The 24,000-nt window shown below is 43.4% G+C and overlaps 2 protein-coding genes across 3 annotated transcripts; one reads left to right on the top strand and one right to left on the bottom strand.

Moving 5' to 3' along the window:
- Nucleotides 1-1,076: 1,076 nt before the first annotated feature.
- On the bottom strand, nucleotides 1,077-23,637 carry LOC135493332 (uncharacterized). 2 transcript variants are annotated; one of them, XR_010448220.1, is made up of 8 exons: nucleotides 12,837-12,917; nucleotides 11,815-11,885; nucleotides 11,112-11,179; nucleotides 9,542-10,222; nucleotides 9,010-9,125; nucleotides 8,008-8,122; nucleotides 7,175-7,540; nucleotides 1,077-2,948 (listed from the first exon to the last, which is right to left on the bottom strand). XR_010448220.1 is itself a non-coding variant. In XM_064780620.1 (8 exons), exons 4-6 carry the CDS (start codon nucleotides 9,732-9,734, stop codon nucleotides 8,057-8,059), a joined length of 375 nt encoding a protein of 124 aa, XP_064636690.1. In that variant the 5' UTR covers nucleotides 9,735-10,222; nucleotides 11,112-11,179; nucleotides 11,815-11,885; nucleotides 23,518-23,637; the 3' UTR covers nucleotides 1,077-2,948; nucleotides 7,175-7,540; nucleotides 8,008-8,056. The 2 variants fall into 2 exon arrangements, 1 of the variants encoding a protein (XP_064636690.1); XM_064780620.1 differs by lacking the exon at nucleotides 12,837-12,917 and adding an exon at nucleotides 23,518-23,637.
- On the top strand, nucleotides 19,181-20,848 carry LOC135487661 (uncharacterized protein K02A2.6-like). Its single transcript, XM_064771731.1, has one exon. It carries the CDS (start codon nucleotides 19,181-19,183, stop codon nucleotides 20,846-20,848), a length of 1,668 nt encoding a protein of 555 aa, XP_064627801.1.
- Nucleotides 23,638-24,000: the final 363 nt, after the last annotated feature.

Here is a 24,000-nt window from a genome sequence, read left to right as displayed (position 1 = left end):
TGTAAATTCAAGTGACTGTGGTGACGATGGAGTAATAGCTAGTGTGTTGCCATGGCTCTCGTGACATGGCCGAACCATGCGCTATAATAAGTCCATAATGAGATCACGGTGACATGGGTGACCCGTTATAAATGTTTCGCCAGCTTCGCTATTTTGCCGCTACGCGGCGCGTTTGGTCCTTGCGTCAAGCATGCTCTTATGCACGAGTTAAACCTACTGTAAAGCCAGCCGGGTGCTGTTCTGTCGAATGTTCATTAACCTTCTTGGAAGCTGCTTGAGATGTGAACAAATTTGTTATGAATTGAATATGATTTTTATTACATACAAGATCACCTTGGTTAATAATCAGTTTATATAAAAGGGTACATAGCCTACAGAACCTGAACAGTTCTGGAGGTATGCCATGTGGTTGTGGCATATCAATTATCACATGACATCATCACATGAACATTCCATATCTTTGGCCTGGGCTTTGGGTGGTAACAATTATACCTACCCGATCTTCTGTGGCTGGGGAAATTGAGGGTTGTAATAAGGAGTGCATTTCACCACCTTTTTAATTCTTTTGGTTTGAGAAATGATCAGACGGAGACCTGCCGTTACTGGAAATCTATTCCCACTTTGGCTCAGTCATGGATTGAGCACCTTTGTCAGAGAGCAGAGTACCATGGAGTAGACTCTTGCAGCAGCCTGATTTTGTTATCCTGTTTATCTTCCTATCTGAGCTGTCACTGTTTTACCAAATAAATACAGGGAAACTGTGGTGTCATGGATGGTGGAGGCAGAGGGAGGCGGTGACTGAGGCCATGGTCCAGTGATGAGAGAACTATTTTTGTGACTTCTCCATCTGGTCAGCTGGGCTATCTGTAGTAGTGCCATTGTGTCATTTCCAACTTCCATTGGGATGCAAGACATACGGTAGGAACAAGCGGGATTTTTATTTGACCTATTTTAAGGTCAAAATCTGATAAGCACAACAGCGGCTCCGGTGGAAAGTTTTGATCAGTGATGGTGTCCCAACAGGCAAGTCAATTAGAAAAAATTGGTTTTTCTTTCAAAAAAACTTTATTGTCGTACATTACAAGGAAAACACATGACGATTTGGAATGTAGTGTAGGAGGAAACCCGCATACCGGGAGAAAACCTACGCAATCAGAGGGAGTCGCCATCTCCATCACACAGGTGACAGGTGCTTATGTTTGAAATGACTTAATACATTGTACATTATAGTTTATACAATGATCATAGTACATTATTTGTTTGCTGCACCACTCCGAAAGCCCAATGCAAGAAGAGGACCAGGAGATAGGATGTAACACTATCCCTTTAAGACGTGGTCAACTTCTTTACAAGTTGTCACAAAGAAACACTGATAAGTGTCCTTGCAACACAATGCTAAATTGAGATCAAACACAATAGACTCAACTACTCCACCACAATGGTTTGAGTACTAAACCTCTTCATACATTCATCATGTTTATAACACATGAATAGCTACTGTATCAAAACCTATTGTTCATGCCTTCAGGTGAGTCATGTGAGCTTACAATAGGTTATGTCACTGCTGTTGATTTGCAGGACCCAATTTGAATAACAAAGGAACCACATTTGTCATGGCCACTTGACAGAGCTGGTTGCCACTTAGCATGACAAAAGGAGCAGTTATGACATGTCATTTGCATGACAAAAGAGGTGACCTTGACAGGGCAAAGATTAAAAGTTGCCTTTGCCATACTTTTGCCAAGTCATGGAGTCTAGATCTCATTTAGACATTTTACAAAATATTTACATACAGGATTTACAAATACATGTACATTCATACAGGACAAAAACTTTAAAACGTCGAAAAGTTGACGTTTTTAAATTACACTTTTCTCAATCAATTCAGTATCAAGTCCAAAATTGTCATCAAGGAACCATTGTCCTCACCTATTGCCCAAGGAGATGTACCCATGGACAACATCATCATCATCAACAATTTGGGGTCCCTGGTAAGCCGTAACAAAACATGCATGCATGCCACCATTGTCGAATGACACGCTTTGACAACGGCTCACTGTGTGACCACTAGGGAAGGATCAGTCTTTAATTTTCGATAAAACAGTGAGAGTTTATCTAACTGTCTTAGTTCAATTGGAAAGAAGTTTTGGTATTTCAAAAAGGAGGAAATTCAAATTCACCATATCACTGTTGGTCAATTGTCTCGAGCATAGGTACATGTATTGAGCAACTGAGCCAGCCAGTGTGATGTAAGGTCCAGGGCATCGGAGCCCTGGGCCACGTCAGTTGATTATGTGATACTGATGAGATTGAGAAACGGTATGAAAGGCCTGCAGTTCCATCAGACACATGTGTTCTTGTTTCGTGGGGTCAGCGAAACAACAACACATGGACCCCATGTCTAAAGTGATGGATATACCACTAATCAAGTTAATATCTGATGAATTCGGTGATTTTTAAGCAGAAAAATAACTTTTGCCTGAAAAGAATTTCAGGGTCCTCATATGCCCAAGGCCGCTGTTGGTTCCTATGGTAGCCACAAACAACCCATCCCCCCAAATTTTTGTTCTTTCTTATCTTAAGCACAAAATTCTGCTTGAAAATTATTTTGTTTGGGTTAGCCAGAAACAACCTAACCCCCCATAATTTCAATTCCTTCTTGAGAAGTGTAAGATTTTGAACCATGGTACAAGTCATGGTCATAACCAAACATAGATTAAAGTAATCTACGCTTGTCATAAGCAAGGTAAACATTTGCCTTCTCACCATAAGAAAAATTTGAATTTTCATTAAATCACCTTTCATTCAGATATTTTGATAAAACGATAAAGCCTACGGTGACAAAATACAATCTAACCGTCGTACTGCTACTTGACGGCGATGGGAGCATGGTTGGGATGTGCTGGATCAACAACATCCTTCTCCCTTCTGTGGGATGGCTCATCATGCTGAAAAGAAAAAGACAACATGAAACTAAGGTTGTTCATGTAGGTGCACATGCTGAAGTTGATAATTCAATGTCAAGGGGCCATTGTGCTGACCATATTGTTGTCTTGTACTTAGTACAGTAGACAATTCATGCTGGTTAACAGAACTTTTCGAAAAACATCTTCTCTATTAAACCTTCATTCAGGACTATCACTCTGAGTGCTGCTTTGGATTAGCAAGCGACACAAATCTGTGTTCCTCCTTGACATGCCTGATTTCATTACAATGACTGATTCTATATAATCAGCAGTTTCAGAGGGAGGTAAAGGACTGTAGAATTTGAGAAGTTTTGTCAAAAGGGCACTTCGTTTAAGGAACATTTTCCAAGTCATTTTTGGGATTTCTGAATTGATACCGAACTGGAGGTTTTAGGAATTGTCTCGCCAAAGGATGGAGCTAAAATGCAGACCAAAATCAAGGTGAAGCTGTTGTTTAGCTCCACCCTTGCGGTTTTGGTTAGTCAATCACTACCGACGTTGCACCAACCCAAGCAGCCTAACCATAACCACTGCATTAAAAATGAGGCTTTGGTGGCACATGGTGCATTTACACTCTAATGTGCGGTTCATTCTAAATCCAGGTGTTTTAGAATACTAGTTACAACGCGATTTTCATCAGAATTGCACAGATGATAGGTTCCACTTTACTCCAGAAAATTATAATGCCCTAACCCATGTGACCATAAAATTCATCAAGATTACATGATAGAATTTTGTTAGTTCAAGAAAAGTTTAACTGCATGGAGTTTGATTGATGTTCATTTGAATAAACCACATGTCACTATTCTGAATGAAGTCTTGCAACCAGTTATGATGAATTCCTTGCGAAGATATAATGGAACCATTTCAGGGTGGTTAGACTGACTCCTCAACACAATTACATTCTATGTATGTATTCTATATATCTAGGCATGACAGCCCGGACAATGTCTATGTCCCCTCCGCTCTTTTGAAACTCAGGGGGGGGGAGGAAGACAACGGGAGAGAGAGAAATTCGACGAGTGGACAAGGCAGGGAAACACCTAGACCACGTGCTGAGCTGCGACAATTGGACCGAGAGACAGCATACCGTCTGTTAACGCGGAACAATTGCGCATATAATACTGGGAGAAAGTGGAGTGGGAGCTGCATCTAAAACCTTGTTAAGCGCCACTCCCTTATACTCGGCCCAAGAAGAGATGGCACAAATCTCGTGGGCCAGACAGCAAAGCTCTGGAGAAACGAGAGTCATGGAATACGCCAGCTGGATGGTGGCCACTAACCACCTAGCAACTGTAGCAGCAGCTATCTCCCTAGTAAACCCCTCTCGATAAGACACAAAGAGGCGCTTCCTGCCGAGGCGAACAGCAGGCTCCTTGGTCTTATCAACATAGAACTTCAAGGCCCCAACTTGGCAGAGAGTTCTGTCCGGGAGGTCCCTAGAAACCGTAGCGGACAAGGAGGGGATGAAAACCGGGTGCCTGAAGGTGTGCCGCACCTGGCTCTTTGCAAGAAAACCTGGGTCAAATTCTAGGACCGCGCCCCTCTCATTAAAAGCCAATTTATCAAAGGCTAAGGCATGGAGCTCGGACTGTCTCTGCACCGTGACCAAAGCCACGAAAAAGACGGTCTTAAAGGTCAGATGTTTAAAATATGCCTGGTGCATAGGCTCAAACAGGAACTTCATGAGAGTCCTTAGCACCACCGAGAGATCACATTTGGGGGAAGGCTGAATGGAACTGGGACGTTCCAGAGACATATTGCGAAGCAACGACGAGGCAGCGTCATCCCAAGACGGTTGCCAGGAATCGGTAAACTTTAAAGTGACCGAAATGGCAGAGCGATAGCCCTTCACCCCCTGAACCGAAAACTTCCGGACTGAGAATAAGAAATTCAAGAAGTCGAGGAAGTGCTCCCTACATCAGTCTCGAAAGACATCCCACTTGCTGTCGTATGAAGCTAGGGTAGACTGTCTCTGAGGCTGAGCGACTTTATGGATAACGTCTTCCGAAAAGCCTCTCTCTCGGAGGAAGCCTGTAGAAAGAAGGGTCTTAATGATAGACCCGGCCAATTGGGTGATACAACAGATGGTCCCACCCCGGCAGACAGCGGTGTGGTGCAAATCCACCGCTGACCACTGCCCTTGGCGGTCAGGTCCCCTTCGTTCAGATGGGCTCCCCAGGGAGGCGTACGTGAACAGGGACATCTGAGGGGGTAGAGGACTGAGCTGCATTCCCGGAGGAGCTCAGTCTCGGACCATGCTTAACCCCTCATTTAGCAGGTCCCGGCGCTTAAGCACCACGTTAGCAGCCTGCTTCGCGATCAGATCACTGGCGTGCTGCAGAGACTGTTGGAGGGACAGGGCAAGAGTGCCCTGGTCCTCTGATGCGTCAGCTGCCAACAACAGGGCACAGGGCACAGAGGGACAGGTCGACGTACGACAAAGCCGCCCGAGCCTCTTTGGCCAGGGCCTCATCGTTCTTAGCGCCCTGGACGGACGGAGATGCAAGGACTTTGGGGAGCACCAAACCAGTGAGTTGAATGTCGTCCTTAACAGGAGATAAAAACACCGACTCAATAGTAATCAGATCAATACGCGAGGCTCGGGGGGAAGAGGTGGTGAAACGCTTCCCTGCCTGCATCCAGGTGCCCTGTCCGTTCGTCGGTAAGGTCGAGGCCAAGGCACGCTGGTGACCCCCGCAGGACAGCGCTGTGTCCCTGAGAGCCGAATCCAACCAGGTGGAGGCTCGAATCAGGGCCTGGGACGGGGGCAATCTTGGAATGCCCGGTCCGGGACCGCGTCCGGTTCCTGCTCGGTGGAATCCCCAAAAAGATCGAAGGGAACCCGACCGAGCGCGGGGTTTACCGACTGGAGAGGGCAAGTCTCCAGTGGCACATACTGCCGAACTGGAGCGTGAAGATTGCGCATGCACGCCACCATAGTGCGGTCCTCGCTCCCCAAGGGGAAATCGGCCTGAGAGGCCGGGCCGGAAAGGGAATGTGAGTCTAAGAAGTCACACTCCATAGGCTGATGACCTAGGTCAAAAGCCACCGGCCGCTCGACCTGGCACTGAGGAAAAAGTACTGAGTAATGGCGGCTTTTACGAGGCAGAGGCTGTATTGGGGCGCCGCCTAGGTGTAGCTATGTGAACTAGCCAATCATTTTCTATCATAGATTAATTTTTCCTCGGGTGTGTCCGATAAGAGTACACATGCAAAAGTCTGACCTGGGTAGAGAATAAACAACATAAAATGTCGAAACTATTCATGCTGTATCAGGGATATATAGTGCTGAATCTAACCTGACCCAGGGCTCTTACTTTTGCATAGTAGTCACCTGAAGATGGCCAATTTAACCACCCTCCTCCTGCCTATAGACCATATACCTTATTTCATTACTATGTAGGACTTTTTCCATGTGGACATCTAAAAATGCTACAGCGGCTTAGGCTTCAGCATTACTCTAGTTTTGTTAATCTAAGACCATGTCCTAATAATCAGAATTTTTATGCACATGGTTGTTCGACACCATGAAACTTGTTCAACTTGGATAATAGATGGCTAACTGAACTGAGTTGGCCATTGGCCATTACATCACTGTTCCAACTTGGCCTTTGGTTTTGATTTAGTAATAATATTATTGACCAAATCATCGAATTGAGACCCTTTGCCTGTTTGATATACAAAAACTGAATTCGGAGATCACGCCTCCTTATTGCTGCCACAATGGCGTTTTTATGAGAAAAGGCAGACCTCAGTACTACATAATGGGCAATGCGCTGAGAGAAAGAAAAAATTGGTACTGTTGAATGTACTGTGAACACAGTGAGGCTGTTCCTTTGCCCTCCCAGTCCCATTTGTGTGGAACAGTTAGTTGTCATGTTTTCAAAGCATTTTTCCTTGTAAAAACCATATTTCTGAACGATGCAATCATATGGAAGAGCAAGCTTACATGTGTAAAGTGTGTAACAGATTAGTTATGAACATTCCTTATTGTCTAGTTCTTTTTGCAACATTTGATGGTTTTACTAATCAAGATTGGTCCAAACTATCATTGTGAGTTTGATGAAAATCGCACTGTAATTGGTGTCGCAAAGACAACGTTGGAAAATTGTTCCTCAACAGAGAGCCCACAATCTCTAAATCAGGCCAATGGCTACACCTGATCAAGGACATTTGAAAAATTTAAATTGATTTGTTTATATTACCGTGTGATGGCATCCTTCCGAAGGTATGAGATAGGCTGTCATCGTGGTGGCTGCAGGATATCATATCAGGGCTCTTGTCCATAGTCCTGAGTCCAGAGAGTCCCTTTGGAGTTAGATTGTCATTCTAGTCCATTAGAAGATTGTCATTATAGTCAGTTAGCATGACGGACATTTAAGTGTCCAATCCATCCACAAAGCAAACACGTTCCCTTCCTGATCTTAGCGAAGGTTCTCCTTGAATTGGTCTGTCAAGGCATCGTTTGCTGAACTGTGGCTCGTTACTCCTGCACATGGATATCCCTCAGCACATCGTTTGATCCACTGAATCCACTAGACTCTCAGTCGTCTGCCTATATTTGTGAGCGACTGGAAAACAAAATTTAAGGTTACTCCATTGTTCTACCATAATTAATGCACTTGTGCCATAGGGCCTTTCATTCAGTTTCATCAAATTTCCCAAAGTAGTTTATGATAGAATCACAACCCTTAAGTAATACACCGTTCGTTAACAGCGAGAAGTTTGTAATTGAATTTGTCAATCAAAACAAGGCGGCTGAAGTGTGTTTTTCAACAATCATCGCTAGTTTCTGGAAGGGGTTGGATGTTATTTGAGAAATGTGTTCTTGTATTAAAATTCTAAAAGCCTTAATACCGACGACCACAATGCTATACTTCTTGACACTTGATTTGCAATTCAATTCCAAACTGAGGTTACTTGTGCAGTTTGAAGATGAAATCCAACATTTTACGACTCTACCTTACTCTAGTAATGAAACGAAATCAGTCCATGCCGTGTTCACCCATATACTGTCTTGTCATCTGTTTATATTTACCATATATGCATTGGATTCCTTCGTCATCCAAAATCTTTGAGAGTCACATCTACCATAGCACGAATTGTAGATCTTGGTTAAGTGGTTGGATCTTCTCGACAGCCATCATCTCAATCTGCAGATAACAGGAAAAATACATTCAAGGATCTATATATCTCAAAATGCATAGATTGAAATCAAATGATTTTTTTCTTTTCATTTCGCTGAGATGGTTGTCACTTCAAGTGTCAGGTTTCGTTTTTATAAACTTTCTGGCTTCACCTTTTAGCTCACCTTTCAGGGGAGCTTACGCGAGTACGACACCAATTTTATTTGTCAAAGACAGAGTCTTCAGTTTTTGTCATAATAAGGGGGTAGAGGGTTCACCGAAAAGAAATTATTTCTTTTGGCTTCAGTCTATTTAGGATGATTCCTAAGTATAAATTGACATCAATTTCAATGACGCCCTTCAAGTTCTACTTCTTTTTTAATCATTTTTCTTTGATTGACTTCTATTCTTTGGTCGTCAATGTTCAGATCGAAATTTCAGCTTTAAAACCAACTTGGTTCTACGAAGAAAATTCTCAAGTCATGCAAGTTGGCTACCTCTATAAAAGTTAGAACGCTCGACGATTGTTTGGTTTTGACTGATAACATAACAATGACCACGATGTCACTGCAAGCATGTGACAATGTAAGTGAGGATTTTGAATAAAAGAGTAAAGTTACCAATGCTTGCATCCTCCTTTAAACCCTCCTTTTTATATCCATGCTTATGTCTGATATTGCTAATAACCATACATAAGATGTAACTCATGATTTGTCCAACTAATCAAGATGCCCATTTTGCTGTTACTTGAGCACTCTCGTTTAGGTGGTCTCACTCAGGGATAAAAGTTCATGACTTGGCCACCAGGTTGCGGAGACATGAAAAATGATTTTTTTTCCCCCCTCCTTAACGACTGATTGGAAAGTTTGTTTCATGAGGAGATATAATATCAACCAGGACTAAGTGATGCTCACCCTGTAGACTGCAATATCGTCTTTTGAATCCCTTATCCTTGTGTCCCTTGTCCTTGTGTCCCTTGTCCTTGTGGCACTTGTCCTTGTGGCCCTTGTACAATGTTGGCTCGGGCTGCCTAAAAAGAATCATATTTTTTGTTGAGGGGTTTATCTAATTTCTGCGAGTTTCTACTGCATGCTGCGTTCACACTGAATCTGATTGAAAACTGTTTTCCAGAGAGCACTCTCCGGAACACGAATTGGCTACACCACTTTCGAAATGGCTGCACCACACTTGCCTAATGCGCATGCAATTCGATTTGAAAAGTGCAATCCTTGCCGCGTATTGTAGTAACGTGCCTTTCACGGATGAATGTCCCTGCTCTTTCTTGTAATTAGAAGATAATCAAGACAGGAACAAGCTAGTGTGCATGCCCTCTGATTTGATACGTATTAACGCCCATACTACACATTTCACTTTTTTGGAGTAATTTTAACATCTTTGTAATGTTTCTTTTAATCCAGATGTAACTGAGGACTAAGTGATGCTTACCCTGTATGGCTCCAACATTGGCAGCAACATATCCTTGGGGTCCATCCAGTGTCTTCTCGGCTGACAAGCTGGAGGCCGGCTCTCCTTCTTCATCGCCGTCTTGTCGATTTAGGGGGTGTATATTATTAGCTTTGTGAGGCACAAGGAGGTCAAGGACACTGTTGTTATTCAAAGAGCCCAATGTCTTCGTCATATGTACTAAACTGGTTTAGCACAAGTCCCACACGGACACGCCTGACATTTCGTCCGACGAAATTCCGCAGGTTAACAACAGGCCTCTAACCCCAGTCATTCCATCCCCCTCGAGATCAGGTAGGGGATCGCTGGCCAGCTATTGCATACTATTGTTAACATTCGTACGACTTATCCCGCCAACACTCTAAAACAAGGGGACCAATTGAATGACTAGCGACACGCAACCGTCTATTGCCCCCATCAATCAACCACAATGACTCAAGGGGATCACGTTCCTTGAACCTAAGTCCATGTCATCACCGTCGAAACTTAGATGAGGACCGTGGAACAAAGAGGCAAGCATGCCTGGGACCCAGCCACCGCGCTTTGGACGTGAGTTAGACTCAGTCGCCAGTCACGATAACCAAATACACCAAGCGTATAGCTTGAATCGAACCCGATCTATCATCGTCATCGGTCACCTGGCCTTGCCTGGACAACTGAAAGCTGAATAGGTTAAAATAGATGATAAGCAGGAACGGAAAGAATAACAACTATAATAGCTACATTACTACGATAGCTAGATAACTACAATAACTACTCTAACAGCTAGAATAACAACAATAGCTACAAAAGGAGCAAGTCAGTGATCAGACACACTTCCAACTCTCACAACGGTCACCATAGTCTCCTCCCCCCCCCCTACATGACCTCCCGCACCCTTTTCCTATCCCGTCTCAAACACACACACACACACACACACAAATGCATCATATACTGTGGTTACGACTTTTGAACACTCACATGAATTGCTGATTGAGGCGTCAATGTCAATCTATATAACATGTTCAAAACTAAGTGTATATTGTAGCAGTGGCTTTATTTGTGCATTTTATAAAAAATATTCTTGGGATAAAAAATGGCAATCCTTGATCTCTCAGGAAAGTGCACATGAAAAGGTCCTCGCCATTTGGATAAAAGTTGTATGCGATTTGTGATATTTTTTTAAATTTCAGTATTAGTTCATATACCTCAGTGATAAGGCTTGGTCTATTTCAAGTGTTTGACTTGCTTATTGGTTTACTATATCTTTCACTGGTCATAAATACAATATTCAACGCTCAGTGTGTGGCTTCTATCAGTTTTCACCACCTGATATTGCTTTGAAACCGAAGCACTGAATGCAGGTAAATCTGCCATTGCATTAGCGTTGTCAGTTAATTCTTTACCTGGCTCAGGGCAGATTGCTGTAACTACGAGTGACACATTTGGGGACTGACTTTTCACTTGTGGCCTTCAATAGCATTGTTTTATTATTTTATTCTAATAACAGGAAAGAAAATTTGACAGTGGCAACTCAATCAACAATTTGGGCATGTTGTTATTTGATGCATACCCTTCATCTATCATCTTGCGGTTCATCCAAAAATCTTCGGTTGCAATTGCGGACAAGGTTTGTGGCATCTGTAATGATAAATTGGAATATATACATTTATTGCAGCATTTCCTGTGTGTTTAGTCATGAAATCACTGCCTAAATATGGTGTTGAAATACATCATTTTTAGTCATGAACTACTTTTCCTTCATGGATGGAATTGATTGACTTTATTCCTTTTATTTCATACAAAGTTTCCATTCTTACGACTAGTTATAACACGGATGCAATTTTGGGAATAAGGGAGTTGAGATTGGTGTTGGGGAAGGGTTAGGGTCGAGGTTGGTGCTGGGAAGGGAGGCAGGTTAGGGTCGGTGTTAGCTTTAGGATTAAGACACAAAAGTGAATATGACTGTCGTAAGAATAGCCAGTAGTTTGTATGTAAAATCCAATGGGACCACCAGAACAACAGCTTCGACCTTGAACTTGAATGAAAACAATGTGAGCTTAGTTCATTTCTCAAAACTTGTTATCAATCCAAAACTTAAGCAACCAATAAGATGGCATCACCGCTTCAAATATGGCCTCCTGATTTAGTGACGGGATTGTACTCCCCGTGTCTTTTGCACAAAAGCACACAATTCTCATATCTTTTGTCATTTGACAGTGGCTGCACCTCTCAACCAAGCGGAAAGTCAGAATTTAATACTATATTATACATACCTACATGTAACCCTTCACTTTGCAAGCCATGAGAATCTTTTTGTTGCAATTGCGGACAAGGTATGCCTCATCTGTAATGATAAATTGGCACAAATGCATAGTTTCAAATTGAGAGCATTTTTAGCTCAGGTAACCTACAGTAGAATAGCTATTCGAGTGTTGTCTGATAAGTAATAGTCCGTCGATCCAACTGTCCTAAGGGGCGTTATGTGAGTAACATTGTGTACAATGGACACTTTCGCTCATCAGCCAAATAAATAGGTCTCGTTTTCACACAAACCACTTTCAGCTATATTTCTCATTAATGCTGCGCATACTCCTTCACTATCATGTTGCCTTCAACTTCTGTGGGATGAGGGGTAAATGCTCACTTTGAGATGTTTTTTTTGATTGGAGAATTAAGAAGATGCATATTGAAGAATCAGGCATTCAAATTGTTACAAACCTGATTTGCAGCATGATTTGTAAGCTAAAAGGATCGATCCCTTAAAGCATATTAGAAATTAACTTTTCCAGCAAAAAGTCTTCTTGATAAATAGCACATATAATGTACTTGGGGGGGGGGGGGGGTTTCAACCAAATAGGAAACTAGTCATCAGATTAGAAATCTTTCTTTTAATAAATCGGTCCTTTCTACAAAAATTAAGGTAAATTCATAGATAGATGGACCCACGTTCTTCTGTGTTCATGAAAGTACATGTGGGTCTGAGGTCAAGACCTACAAGAAGACCACTACTTGGACATGACTCCATACTGCCAATTTCACACCCCATGTTCTTTTTGCCTGTGTTTAGGTCAGGTCTGCATGGCCTCCAAAACAGAATCTTGTCCAATTTATGGTGTTTGATAGTGTTCTGGTTTCAGAAGTTAAAATGGTTCTTGGAGGTAGATTCTCTCTTTACATATTGAAAAATACGAGGGGAAAATACAAAGACAAGTTGCCCTCTTCAAAAATCCATTGGGCCTACAAAAATAAAACATGAGTAACAACAAGATTCAGTTAGACAGAAGGTGATACCCACCTTGCAGAAGATTTGTGCTAAACACAAGTAATTTTGCTATTTCAGATGTTGAAATTAGTCAAAATTCGGGCAAAACCATGTGCACCTTGCTGCAATGATTGTTCAGCCTGCACTACACAGTCGAAGCCAAAGCAAGCATTAGAAGGCATAACATGTGACAGGTAGTGGTTTTATGTAACACTCCCACACATCCTTTCAAGGTTGGCAATGTCTTTTGTTGCTCCAAACAATCAAACAAAGGTGTCAGATGGCTAATCCAAGTTGGTAATGTGATTGACCATAAGGAACAAATAAGTGACCAGTTTGATTACGGTGGGACTGATTTGGAAATAGAATAGGGTGTTAATCAATAATGTTGCTAGTTTTAATGTTGAATATTTTTTCATATAAATTTTTGTTTTCCTAAAATAGTTTCTTTCAATAAAAACCGAAAGGAAAAATTGTGCAAACCTGAATGATGCCATTCATTCCCACTTTTCATTGCCAAACTTCTTTTTGAAGGAATTAATTCAGTCAAAAACTAGCAGTATACTTGATTAACACCCGATTGTAAGTCATGATGTGGTTGGTTTGATTAGTTTGTTTTCAACAAGATACAGCTTTTATTCCATTAAATATTCTTTTGGGGATTAATATCTTTGGATTAAAAAAATTCATGAACAATTTAGAATAGCAAATCCAAATAAAAATAGAATACCCCATGTTTGCAGACTTTTCACTTTATTTTCTTGATTGGGGGAAAAATTATGACTATGAGAAACTTATGAACCTTTATGGGGGGGGGGGGGGGCAATGCGAAATGATATCCGGTCAGGGATAAAATCAATTGTCTCTTAAAAAGGAGACAGAAATGAGCAACAATATTTGATTTATTTCAGTCAAATCTCAAATGATAGTCATCTCAGGGAAAAATTAATATTGGAGATAAACTAGAGTTCACATTGAATTGTTTAACTCTAGCATGAATCCATCATTCCTCTGCTTACTGAAATAATTTTTGCGTGATCACATTGAATGGTCCATCTCCAGCTTGAATTTATCAGATGACCACATTACCTTGAGTTCCCACTGAATGACTTATCACCAGTATTGATCCACATCCCTCAGCTAACCTCATTAACTTGAGTTCCCATTGAATGGTTTATCACCAGTATGAATCCACATCCCTCAGATGATCACATTTAGGCCTACTTGAGTTCCCATTGAATGGTCTATCACCAGTATGAATACACATCCCTCAGATCATCACATTTAGGCCTACATGAGTTCCCAATGATGGTTTATCACCAGTATGAATCCACATCCCTCAGGTGATCACATTTAGGCCTACTTGAGTTCCCATTGAATGGTTTATCACCAGTATGAATCCTTATCTCTCAGATGATCACATCAGCTTGAGTGAATGGTTTATCACCGAGTATGGCGGCTGCTCGCCCCCCCCCCCCCCCCCCGGGCCCAGCTAGCCCCCGGGCCCCAGATCCCCCTTCTTTAAAAGTAACAAAGCCTATGGCATGTATCCTTTAAAAAAAATGTGATCTAAAATCATCCAAAGACTCATCCTGACAACATCAGGCGTTTCACTCGATACATACTTACTGCGTCAGGAGAATTCGTGTTGTGGGCCTGTTTGCAAGAGGATGCATACATACAATGATACATGCATCCGGAGAGTGTGGACGAAGCACGAGGTGCATATTGCGAAACAATCTTGACACTAGAGGCGCTGATTTCGTTCTTTAATTTTAAATTTCGGCACTGGGGCGAGTTTGATTGCGAAAATGATTGGTTGACGAAACAATGGCCTGATTGGTTGGCTAGCCTTGTGACGTCCATCCTGAGATAAAGGTTTTTGATACTCCTGCAATGTGCATCGTATACAAAACACTGAGAAAAAAAGGTGGGCCAATGATTTTGACAGGACCCTAGCTGGCGCCATCTGAGCTAAAAAAGTAGAACTACGCTTTCAGCTGGGACAAGTGCAAACACGTATATACTAAGGGTACAGCCTTTTATTCATTTTCCTCATACTTTTTTGGGCTCTGAGGTACTTAATGTCTCAATTGACTGTCACTATATTATCCTAAATAAAACCTATCCTCATGGTTTAAGGAATTGAACCCGAGGCGGAGGACCTTGGTTGAGTTACCAAGACACTCTCGGGTGGAGCTAAAATACAGTCCAAACCCGAGCCGACAGGCGAGGGTTTGGACGAAATTTTAGCTCCACCCGAGAGTGTCTTGGTAACTCAACCAAGGTCCGAAGCCGAGGGTTCAATTTCTATTCTAAAATACCTCAAACTTAAAAAGATAGGCCACGAAATAACTTGAATATGTGCGAATTTGGCAAATTCCATCCATCGCCTGCCCGGAGCGCCGGTAGCGCCGTTGTTTACATTATGTTACGGCAGCCCGTATAGGAAGTCCGGATCGGCTCGCTCAAGTGACGCTAAAATCCGCGCAAATGGGCTATTTGGAGCGTTTTTCTCAGCAAATATGTGTAGTGCTCATTAAAAAACTTAGGGTGGTTGATGCTTCCTTGGCTGATTTGTGTTTGAAGCAGTGTTTTGAGAGCCTCAAACTTCTGAAGTGAGCTGTGTGCATGGTTCCACATTTTAGTGCAACCCGAGGGAACTTTGGTAGAGCATCTTGGTTGCGTGTCCAAAACACTCCACTCTCAGAACGAGGCTTATGCATTTTAGAATTGTCATTCTAAAATACCTTGGTACCGTAAAGTCAACTTTTAAATGGAAAATGCATAAGCCTCGTTCTGAGAATTCTAAAATACCTTGGTACCGTAAAGTCAACTTTTAAATGGAAAATGCATAATCCTCGTTCTGAGAGTGGAGTGTTTTGGACACGCAACCAAGATGCTCTACCAAAGTTCCCTCGGGTTGCACTAAAATGTGGAAACCATGCACACGTCACGTCAATGGAATTTCAGCTCACTTCAGAAGTTTGAGGCTCTCAAAACACTGCTTCAAACACAAATCAGTCAAGGAAGCATCAACCACCCTAAGTTTTTTAATGAGCACTACACATATTTGCCGAGAAAAACGCTCCAAATAGCCCATTTGCGCAGATTTTAGCATCACTTGAGCGAGCCGATGCGGACTTCCTATGCGCGCTGTACAAAATGTACATGTCTCATTTTCTGTAACGTTGCCGTAACATAATGTAAACAATGGCGCTACCGGCGCTCCGGCCGGGCCGGCGATGGATGGAATTTGCCAAATTCGCACATATTCAAGTTATTTTCGTGGCCTATCTTTTTAAGTTTGAGGTATTTTAGAATAGAAATTGAACCCTCGGCTTCGGACCTTGGTTGAGTTACCAAGACACTCTCGGGTGGAGCTAAAATTTCGTCCAAACCCTCGCCTGTCGGCTCGGGTTTGGACTGTATTTTAGCTCCACCCGAGAGTGTCTTGGAGTGCGTTCGATTACTTGTCTAGGACATGTCCAAGTGTGGTAGTTTGCCGGAAGTCAGTAGTCGGACCTGGTCCATCATCGTTCGAAAAGTGGTGTTGGACATGTCTAGGACATGCCCTTCTAACCCTCCTCGCTGATGGGGTTACTTGGGCAAGTATCCCACAATGCATTGCAGCAACATGGCGTCGATGGCGAAGAAGCTGAAGGTTACGGGCGATAAATTCATCTTCGGAATCGATTTAGGCCTATATGATCCGCCCAGAGTGTATTGTTTGCTGTAGCAATTGAAACAAGGATGTTTTAGCAAAATTTAATTTATAAATTGACAGTTCAATCAATTGAATTATTGTTAGCGGATCGATGATGTATTTTTTTACATATTGTAATGTATGCTACCTGACGAGGAATGCCGAGTGGTTTCATGAATATGTATGAATGTGTAGCTGGTGAGTTTGTTACCTATTTGTAGTCTTCAGTAATACAGTAACTATCACACGAATCACTTCGTTGCGTTATATCTTACATGGTGTCAGAGACGTCAGCTCTCGCCCGCAATCGGAAACACCTACAATGTCAGGACTAAAACCACCAGCGCAGTTAAGCCTTGAAGGCAATCTTCAAGCTAACTACCGAAATTGGATACGTTCATTCGAAGTCTACAGCATAGCATCGGGTGTCGCCGATAAAGCTGAGGTGGTCCAGTGTAACGTCTTCCTTCACGTTGCCGGACCGGAGGCCCAAAAGGTTCACGCCACGATGGAGTTCGCCGAGGCAGACGTGGACCAGATCGCGCCACTGAAGGCGAAATTCGCCGCATTCTGTGAAGGGAAACGGAACATCACAGTTATCCGGTACCAATTCAATTCTCGGACGCAGAAAGACGGCGAATCATTTGACTCATTTCTCACGGAGTTGAAACAACTTATCAAGGACTGTGAATTTGGCGACGCTCTACGAGACTCTCTACTCAGAGACCGGGTCGTTTGCGGCATCCGTGACGAGACCACGCGCGAGAAACTTCTGCAGACCGAGGACCTTACCCTGGAGAAGTGTGTCAATACGTGTCGCATTAGCGAATCAAGCGCTAATCAACTTAAGACGCTGACTGATACGAAAGAAAAAGACGTCGACGCCGTCGGAAGATCATTCCAAAATAGTACGGCATACGGTCGCGGCTCCCATGATCGCAGCCGAAACAAACATCGCGGAACATTTGACAAACGATCACAATCCGAAAAATGTGGAAACTGTGGCGGACAAGCTCATGCTGACTACACACAATGTCCGGCATACGGCAAGGAATGCGGATATTGCCGCCGCATGAACCACTTCAAAGCATCTTGCCGCACACTGGCAAGATCAGAGAAACAACGCGTACGTCCTCAAGCTCCATCGTCATCGAGCATTCATGACGTAACCCTGGAATCACGTAATAACGGTAGGCCTACCACAGAATTCTATCATCGCAACTATGAGCCAGACTTTCATGGTCCCCACGTGGACACGCTATTCATCGGCGAGGTATCAGTTACACCAGCCAACTACGTCGGATGGCATGAAACATTTACCATTCAAGGACAATCCATATCGTTCAAACTCGATACCGGCAGCGAGGCCGACATTATACCGTTACAGTTTTTCAAGAAACTGAACGCAACACACACACCCCCAAAGTGCCGATTAGTATCATATTCGGGGCATAGGATTACGCCTGTCGGCGAAACTGTCTTGAATCTTAACGGATTGGACGTCACCTTTCAAATCCTTGACAATGCCCAACCAATTCTAGGCCGTGATACGTGCGATAAACTGAACTTAGTGAAGCGCATACATTCGATATCGCAAATCAAGGATTTCGAGGATGTCTTTCAAGGATTGGGATGTATTCAGAGCAACTACCATCTTTTCACAGATCCGACCGTTGAGCCGTCCGTCGATCCACCTCGTAAAATCCCGTACGCGATTGAGGACGTCGTCAAAACCGAACTGGATCGAATGGAGGACCTGAAAGTAGTGATCAAAGAAAACGAACCAACCCCATGGGTCAATAGTATGACTGTCGTTCGAAAACAAAACAATAAGGTGAGAATTTGCATTGATCCATCCAAACTGAACAAAGCGATTCGCAGAGCTCACCATCCGACGAAAACAGTTGAGGAAATCGCAGCACGCATGCCCGGCTCAAAGATATTTAGTACACTCGACGCTAAATCAGGTTTTTGGCAAATTGGCCTTGATGAGCAAAGTTCAAAGCTCTGTACCTTCAACACGCCGTGGGGACGCTACCGTTTCCTTCGGTTACCATTTGGTATATCCACGAGTGGTGACATTTTCAATAAAGTCATGTCGGATTTATTTGGTGACCTCGAAGGGGTTGAGATTGTCGTCGATGACATCGTCGTACACGGCCGCACACAAGCCGAGCACGATAATCGCCTACGCACCGTACTGGAGCGAGCACGCGCAGTAGGGTTAAAACTCAACCCCGCTAAAACGAAAATAGGCCTCAGCGAAGTTGACTACGTCGGACATATATTTTCAGGTGATGGCCTAAAGGTCAGCCAGGATCGCGTAAGTGACATCACCAACATGCCGACACCGTCATGTAAAGAGGACATTAGGAGATTCATCGCCATGGTGGGATATCTTGCGAAATTCATCCCCAACCTCTCACAAGAAACGAAACCACTACGTCAAGTCCTCGAAGAAAAAGTCGAATTTCATTGGGAGGATCTCCAAGACCGAGCATATAAGAGACTGAAACGTTTGATCACAAACACGCCCGTGCTGAGTTTCTATGACGTCAATAAACCCATCACGCTTCAGGTTGATGCCAGTAAATCTGGATTAGGCGCAGCCTTAATTCAAGACAGTCATCCAGTGGCGTTCGGATCTAAGGCCCTGGATGAAACGCAATCTATGTACGCCGTCATTGAGAAAGAATTGCTCGCGATTTGTTTCGGATGTAAGAAATTCCATGATTACGTCTACGGAAAAGGCCCGATAACAATAGAGACAGATCATAAGCCACTACTGGCAATCATGACAAAGCCCATACATAAACTCTCAGCCCGTATGCAACGCATGAGGTTACGCCTACAGCACTATGATCTGAAACTGGTATACCGCCCGGGACGCGAAATGTTTCTAGCTGACACTCTATCACGCGCATTCGTATCCGACACCAACCCGCAAGACCTATTCGATGACAAAATCGAGGTCAACTTGCTGAACATTGCCAGTCACATCAGCGATGCCAAATTAGAGGAGTTTAAATCTGCCACGGACGCAGACCCAACTCTACAGTCTCTAAAAAACACTGTGATGCAAGGCTGGCCAGATGACAAACAGGATGTACCACTTGAACTAACTCCATACTTCCCGTATCGCGACGAAATCACATTAGCGGACAACCTGTTGCTCAAAGGCGATCGTCTCGTAGTACCAGAGACATTGCGCGCAAACTTGCTCAAACGAATTCATGAAACTCATATGGGCATCGTTAAATCAAAACAATTGGCCCGAGACATTCTGTTCTGGCCCGGAATGGGTCAACAAATTGAGGATACCGTATCACGCTGTACCGCCTGCCAGACAGCGAGGAAATCCAAACCGGCTGAACCTATGATACCACATGACATTCCAGACCTCCCGTGGAGTAAAGTCGCAACTGATATGTTTGAATATCGGAGCAAGGAATATTTGCTGACTGTGGATTACTTCTCTAAGTTTCCGGAAGTGTGCATTCTTCCCACGCTGACAAGCCAGTCTGTTATTACGGCTCTCAAAGCATCGTTCAGCAGATTTGGCATCCCTAATGGCGTCATCAGCGATAATGGGCCTCAATTTTCAAGCCGCGAGTTCTCAGATTTCTCCAAGGCCTGGGGATTCCGCCATACCACCAGCAGCCCTGGTTACCCCCAGTCTAATGGACAGGTTGAACGCGCTATTCAGTCAATAAAGGACATCTTCAAGAAATGCGAACAATCATGCGATGATCCCAGCATAGCGTTACTTAATTTCCGCAACACACCACTCGACGGGGTTGGACAATCTCCGGCGCAACTGTTAATGTCACGCCGATTGAATTCGAAATTGCCAATTCTCCCCAATCTCTTGAAACCAAAAGTGGTAGATAACGCTCATGAGAAGCTCACAGACCGTCAAAACCGCCAGAAACAGTATTATGACAAGCGTGTTAGTAATAGCACAAATGCTGACATCCATCCTGGAGATGCAGTTCGTTTCAGGACCTTGAGAGGACAGTGGAAATATGGGACGGTGCAAAACAAACTGCCTGATGTGCCGAGGAGCTATAACATTCAAACCCCCGAGGGTAAATCGTTCAGACGTAACCGCCGTCACATGTTTCAAACCCGCGAAAATAACATTCCCAACGAAGGGACTCGCCCACGTGTAATGTATACGTCTGGGGACCCGCCTCATGCGCCTGCGAATGATCACACTGATGTCAACGTGGCCCCACAGGCTGCAGTTGCTGAGCCCATTCCAACCATAAACAACACCCCGGGATATGTTACAAGGAGTGGGCGAACAAGCAAGCCACCTGATAAACTAGATCTCTAGCAAGACCAGCCATGAAACATAAACACTTCTTATAATTATCATAAACAAACACTTGTGTGCCGGTACAGGCATCTGGCATGTTATGCAAATTCGTGGAAGTTCCATTTTATTTGGTTTGTGAGTTATACTTAGATTTAGGTTAGAAGTTTATGTATTAGTCAGTGCTTCATTGGTAAAAGAACACTTTAGAAGGAAAGATGTAATGTATGCTACCTGACGAGGAATGCCGAGTGGTTTCATGAATATGTATGAATGTGTAGCTGGTGAGTTTGTTACCTATTTGTAGTCTTCAGTAATACAGTAACTATCACACGAATCACTTCGTTGCGTTATATCTTACACATATCATGATATTGTACATTTACAACAATGAACAAGTGAAAAGTCCAAGAGAAAAGAACCTGGAGTGTAAATAGATAACTTCGTCTCGCAGGCATCATTGATGGGCACTGTGTCCCTGACGTAAGGAAGGAAAGGCCCAAAAATTGATTGGATTTCCGGTGATGCCTCTGTCAGCAGGTTCTTTCCTATGGGACCTCCTGGTACATGTTTATTTTTATACAACTTTTAATTGTTGATTGTTCTCAACAATACATTTATTATATAAAATATATAGAATATATTTTGTTACTTCGATTTTGTTGCAGAACAGTGTTCGTGTCCGTCATTGGATAACTTGTACTGGGAACATCTCAAAATTGAACTTATCTCAGAAAAGACAGAACTGTTGCATGCATTTCTTTTTGAAGAGGGACTAAAGGGTTGCTGTGGGCATGGTGGGAGCTTGTAAAAGTCTTAGAGTGTTTAATTCGAAAAATCGCTTTTGAGGCTTTTTAAATATCAGGCGAATCCACTTCTTGTTTGCGTCTTTTGGAAATTGTGTTTTTCCATTTTATGCATTGGAGAAGTTCTGTCTTTTTTCACATAAAACACTTGTGAGATGCATCCCAATCAGTAGTCACATTTAGTCTCTCCTGGCCAACAGCATTTCTAGTTCCCTACGTTTTTCAATTCCGCTGGTCCTGTGGTGGTGTGGCCTAGGCATAGCGGCATTCTCTTCATCTAATTGAAGTTCTTCTAGTGTATGGTCATTGTTCTTCAGACAAAGGTTGTGCAGGACACATGCCGCCAAAATAGAGTGGCACAACAGTTCGAAGTCGGAACAATCAAAGTCCCTTAGCCTTCTGAATCGTCCTTTGAGTTGTCCAAAAGCTCTCTCAATGACGACCCTAGCAGAGTTATGTCTCTTGTTGTACCTCTTTTGATCCCTTGTGATATTCCCATAATCCTTATATGGGTCATAAGCCATGGTTGTATCGGGTACGCCAAGTCTCCCAGGAGGAATTCATCCGTTTCAAACTTGGCTGCAGCCTCTTGGAACACTGAGGAGTTATTGAAAACACGGGCATCATGTGTGCACCCTGGCCAGCCAGTATAGACGTGGGTGAAGGCCAGGGCATCGTCACAGACACCCTGTAGCACAACCGAGTGGAATTTCTTACGGTTTACATATGAATTGGGATTCTTCGTGGGGGCTTTGATTTTTATGTGACACCCATCTATTGCCCCAATGGCCCTGGAAAGTGACTGTACTTTTCGAATCCTTCAGAAATGTTCACTCTGTTCTCGTGACTTGGCCAGGATATTAGTTTCTTAATGAGGTTGTTCACAACGGCTTTGCAAACTCTGCGACAGATGCAGTGTGTTGTTGACCTCGAAATCCCGAAGCGATCAGAAATTGATCTAAACGAGTCGGGTGACCCAAGGTACCAGAGGAACACCAAGGCTTGCTTGCCGAGTTCAACTGGAGGACGACCAAACCCATGTTGTCCCAGGGCCATCTCTGGACACGGTTGTAGTTCCCCCAATAAGACCTCAAATGTCGTCCTGGAGAGCCGAAAATGCGATCGGAAATCATCTAGAGACTGAAGTGGGACCGTCACCTCAGCATAGTTCTCAGTCCTTGGGACTTTGGCACGTCTTTCTTCAGGGAGGTGTCTCTCTAACGATAGGCCTGCTGTCTCAAGGCTCTCACTGACAAACCTATTCTGTATTATTTGGGTATTTCCCCGGAAAAGGGCTATAGACATGGCCACCATCGCCCTTTTGCGGTTCGCCTCCATCATGTTCATTTAGGACAACCAGGACAATGCAGGAGACCAGGACAGACGTTTAGTTACAAAAGAAGACCATAGACGGCGACCATGAAGCGCCCGGCTACGCCATGACACTTTGCCCTACAGAAACCTCACATGCGTTCGTTTAGTGACTCATGTCTTGGGAGCCCCAGATCGAGGTCGGACATGTCCTAGACAAGTAATCGAACGCACTCTTGGTAACTCAACCAAGGTCCTCCGCCTCGGGTTCAATTCCTTAAATGAAACTAGGCCTACTCACTGCATGCATACCCCTGTTCCAGCGGCTGTAGACTTGGCAGTACCTTACTCTCACACAAACCTTTACATTTCTGAATAGCTTGTCTCTTGTAGAATGCATCTGGCCAAGTTTCAACATCGTCTAGACATACAGTCATGCATAGACTGATGCAGCACAATGCATGAGACACCCTGTATGTTAGCGCAAATTTGAAAAATTTCACCTCTATGCCTTATAACTTCAAGATTAACAAGGATGGTGAAAAAAACTTTTCATACACATCTACTCCTCACCTTGAGAAAGCCAACGGACGATTATTTCAATCATTTATATAAAAATAGGCTGTCGTTGCGGCTTTTGTTTGAGTTTTTTGCCCTCGAAATTTTACCTTGAGAACATGTGCATTCTCGCATGAACCGAGACGATGTCAACATCCTCTTGAGCTATAAATAGCAAATTGAAATTCAAATTCATGCGGGGCCTGCTCACCGCGTAAGTGCACAGAGGAAACTGGTATTTTCTCAAATAATCGTCAGCGCTACCCCTTCACAAAAACATCGGACATTTACATTTGAACAATTAGCAATAGGGATAGAGTAGGCCTCATCTGTATCCATGGTAATCACTCGAGATTGAAGAACTAGTTTTTTGGCCGACCTGATCACCACTGTTGGGCTGCGCACGTGCGTTTGTTTACAGTTTCATTTCCCGCGAAATCTCAAAGATCACATGACCTGCTAACGCGGATTGGATATAACATCGTTCCAAAATGGCGG

Source organism: Lineus longissimus, chromosome 1 (assembly GCF_910592395.1).
Source record: "Lineus longissimus chromosome 1, tnLinLong1.2, whole genome shotgun sequence".
Taxonomy (NCBI): domain Eukaryota; kingdom Metazoa; phylum Nemertea; class Pilidiophora; order Heteronemertea; family Lineidae; genus Lineus; species Lineus longissimus.
The sequence above is the reverse complement of the archived record's forward strand: the minus strand, read 5'-3'. Positions and strand labels throughout refer to the sequence as shown.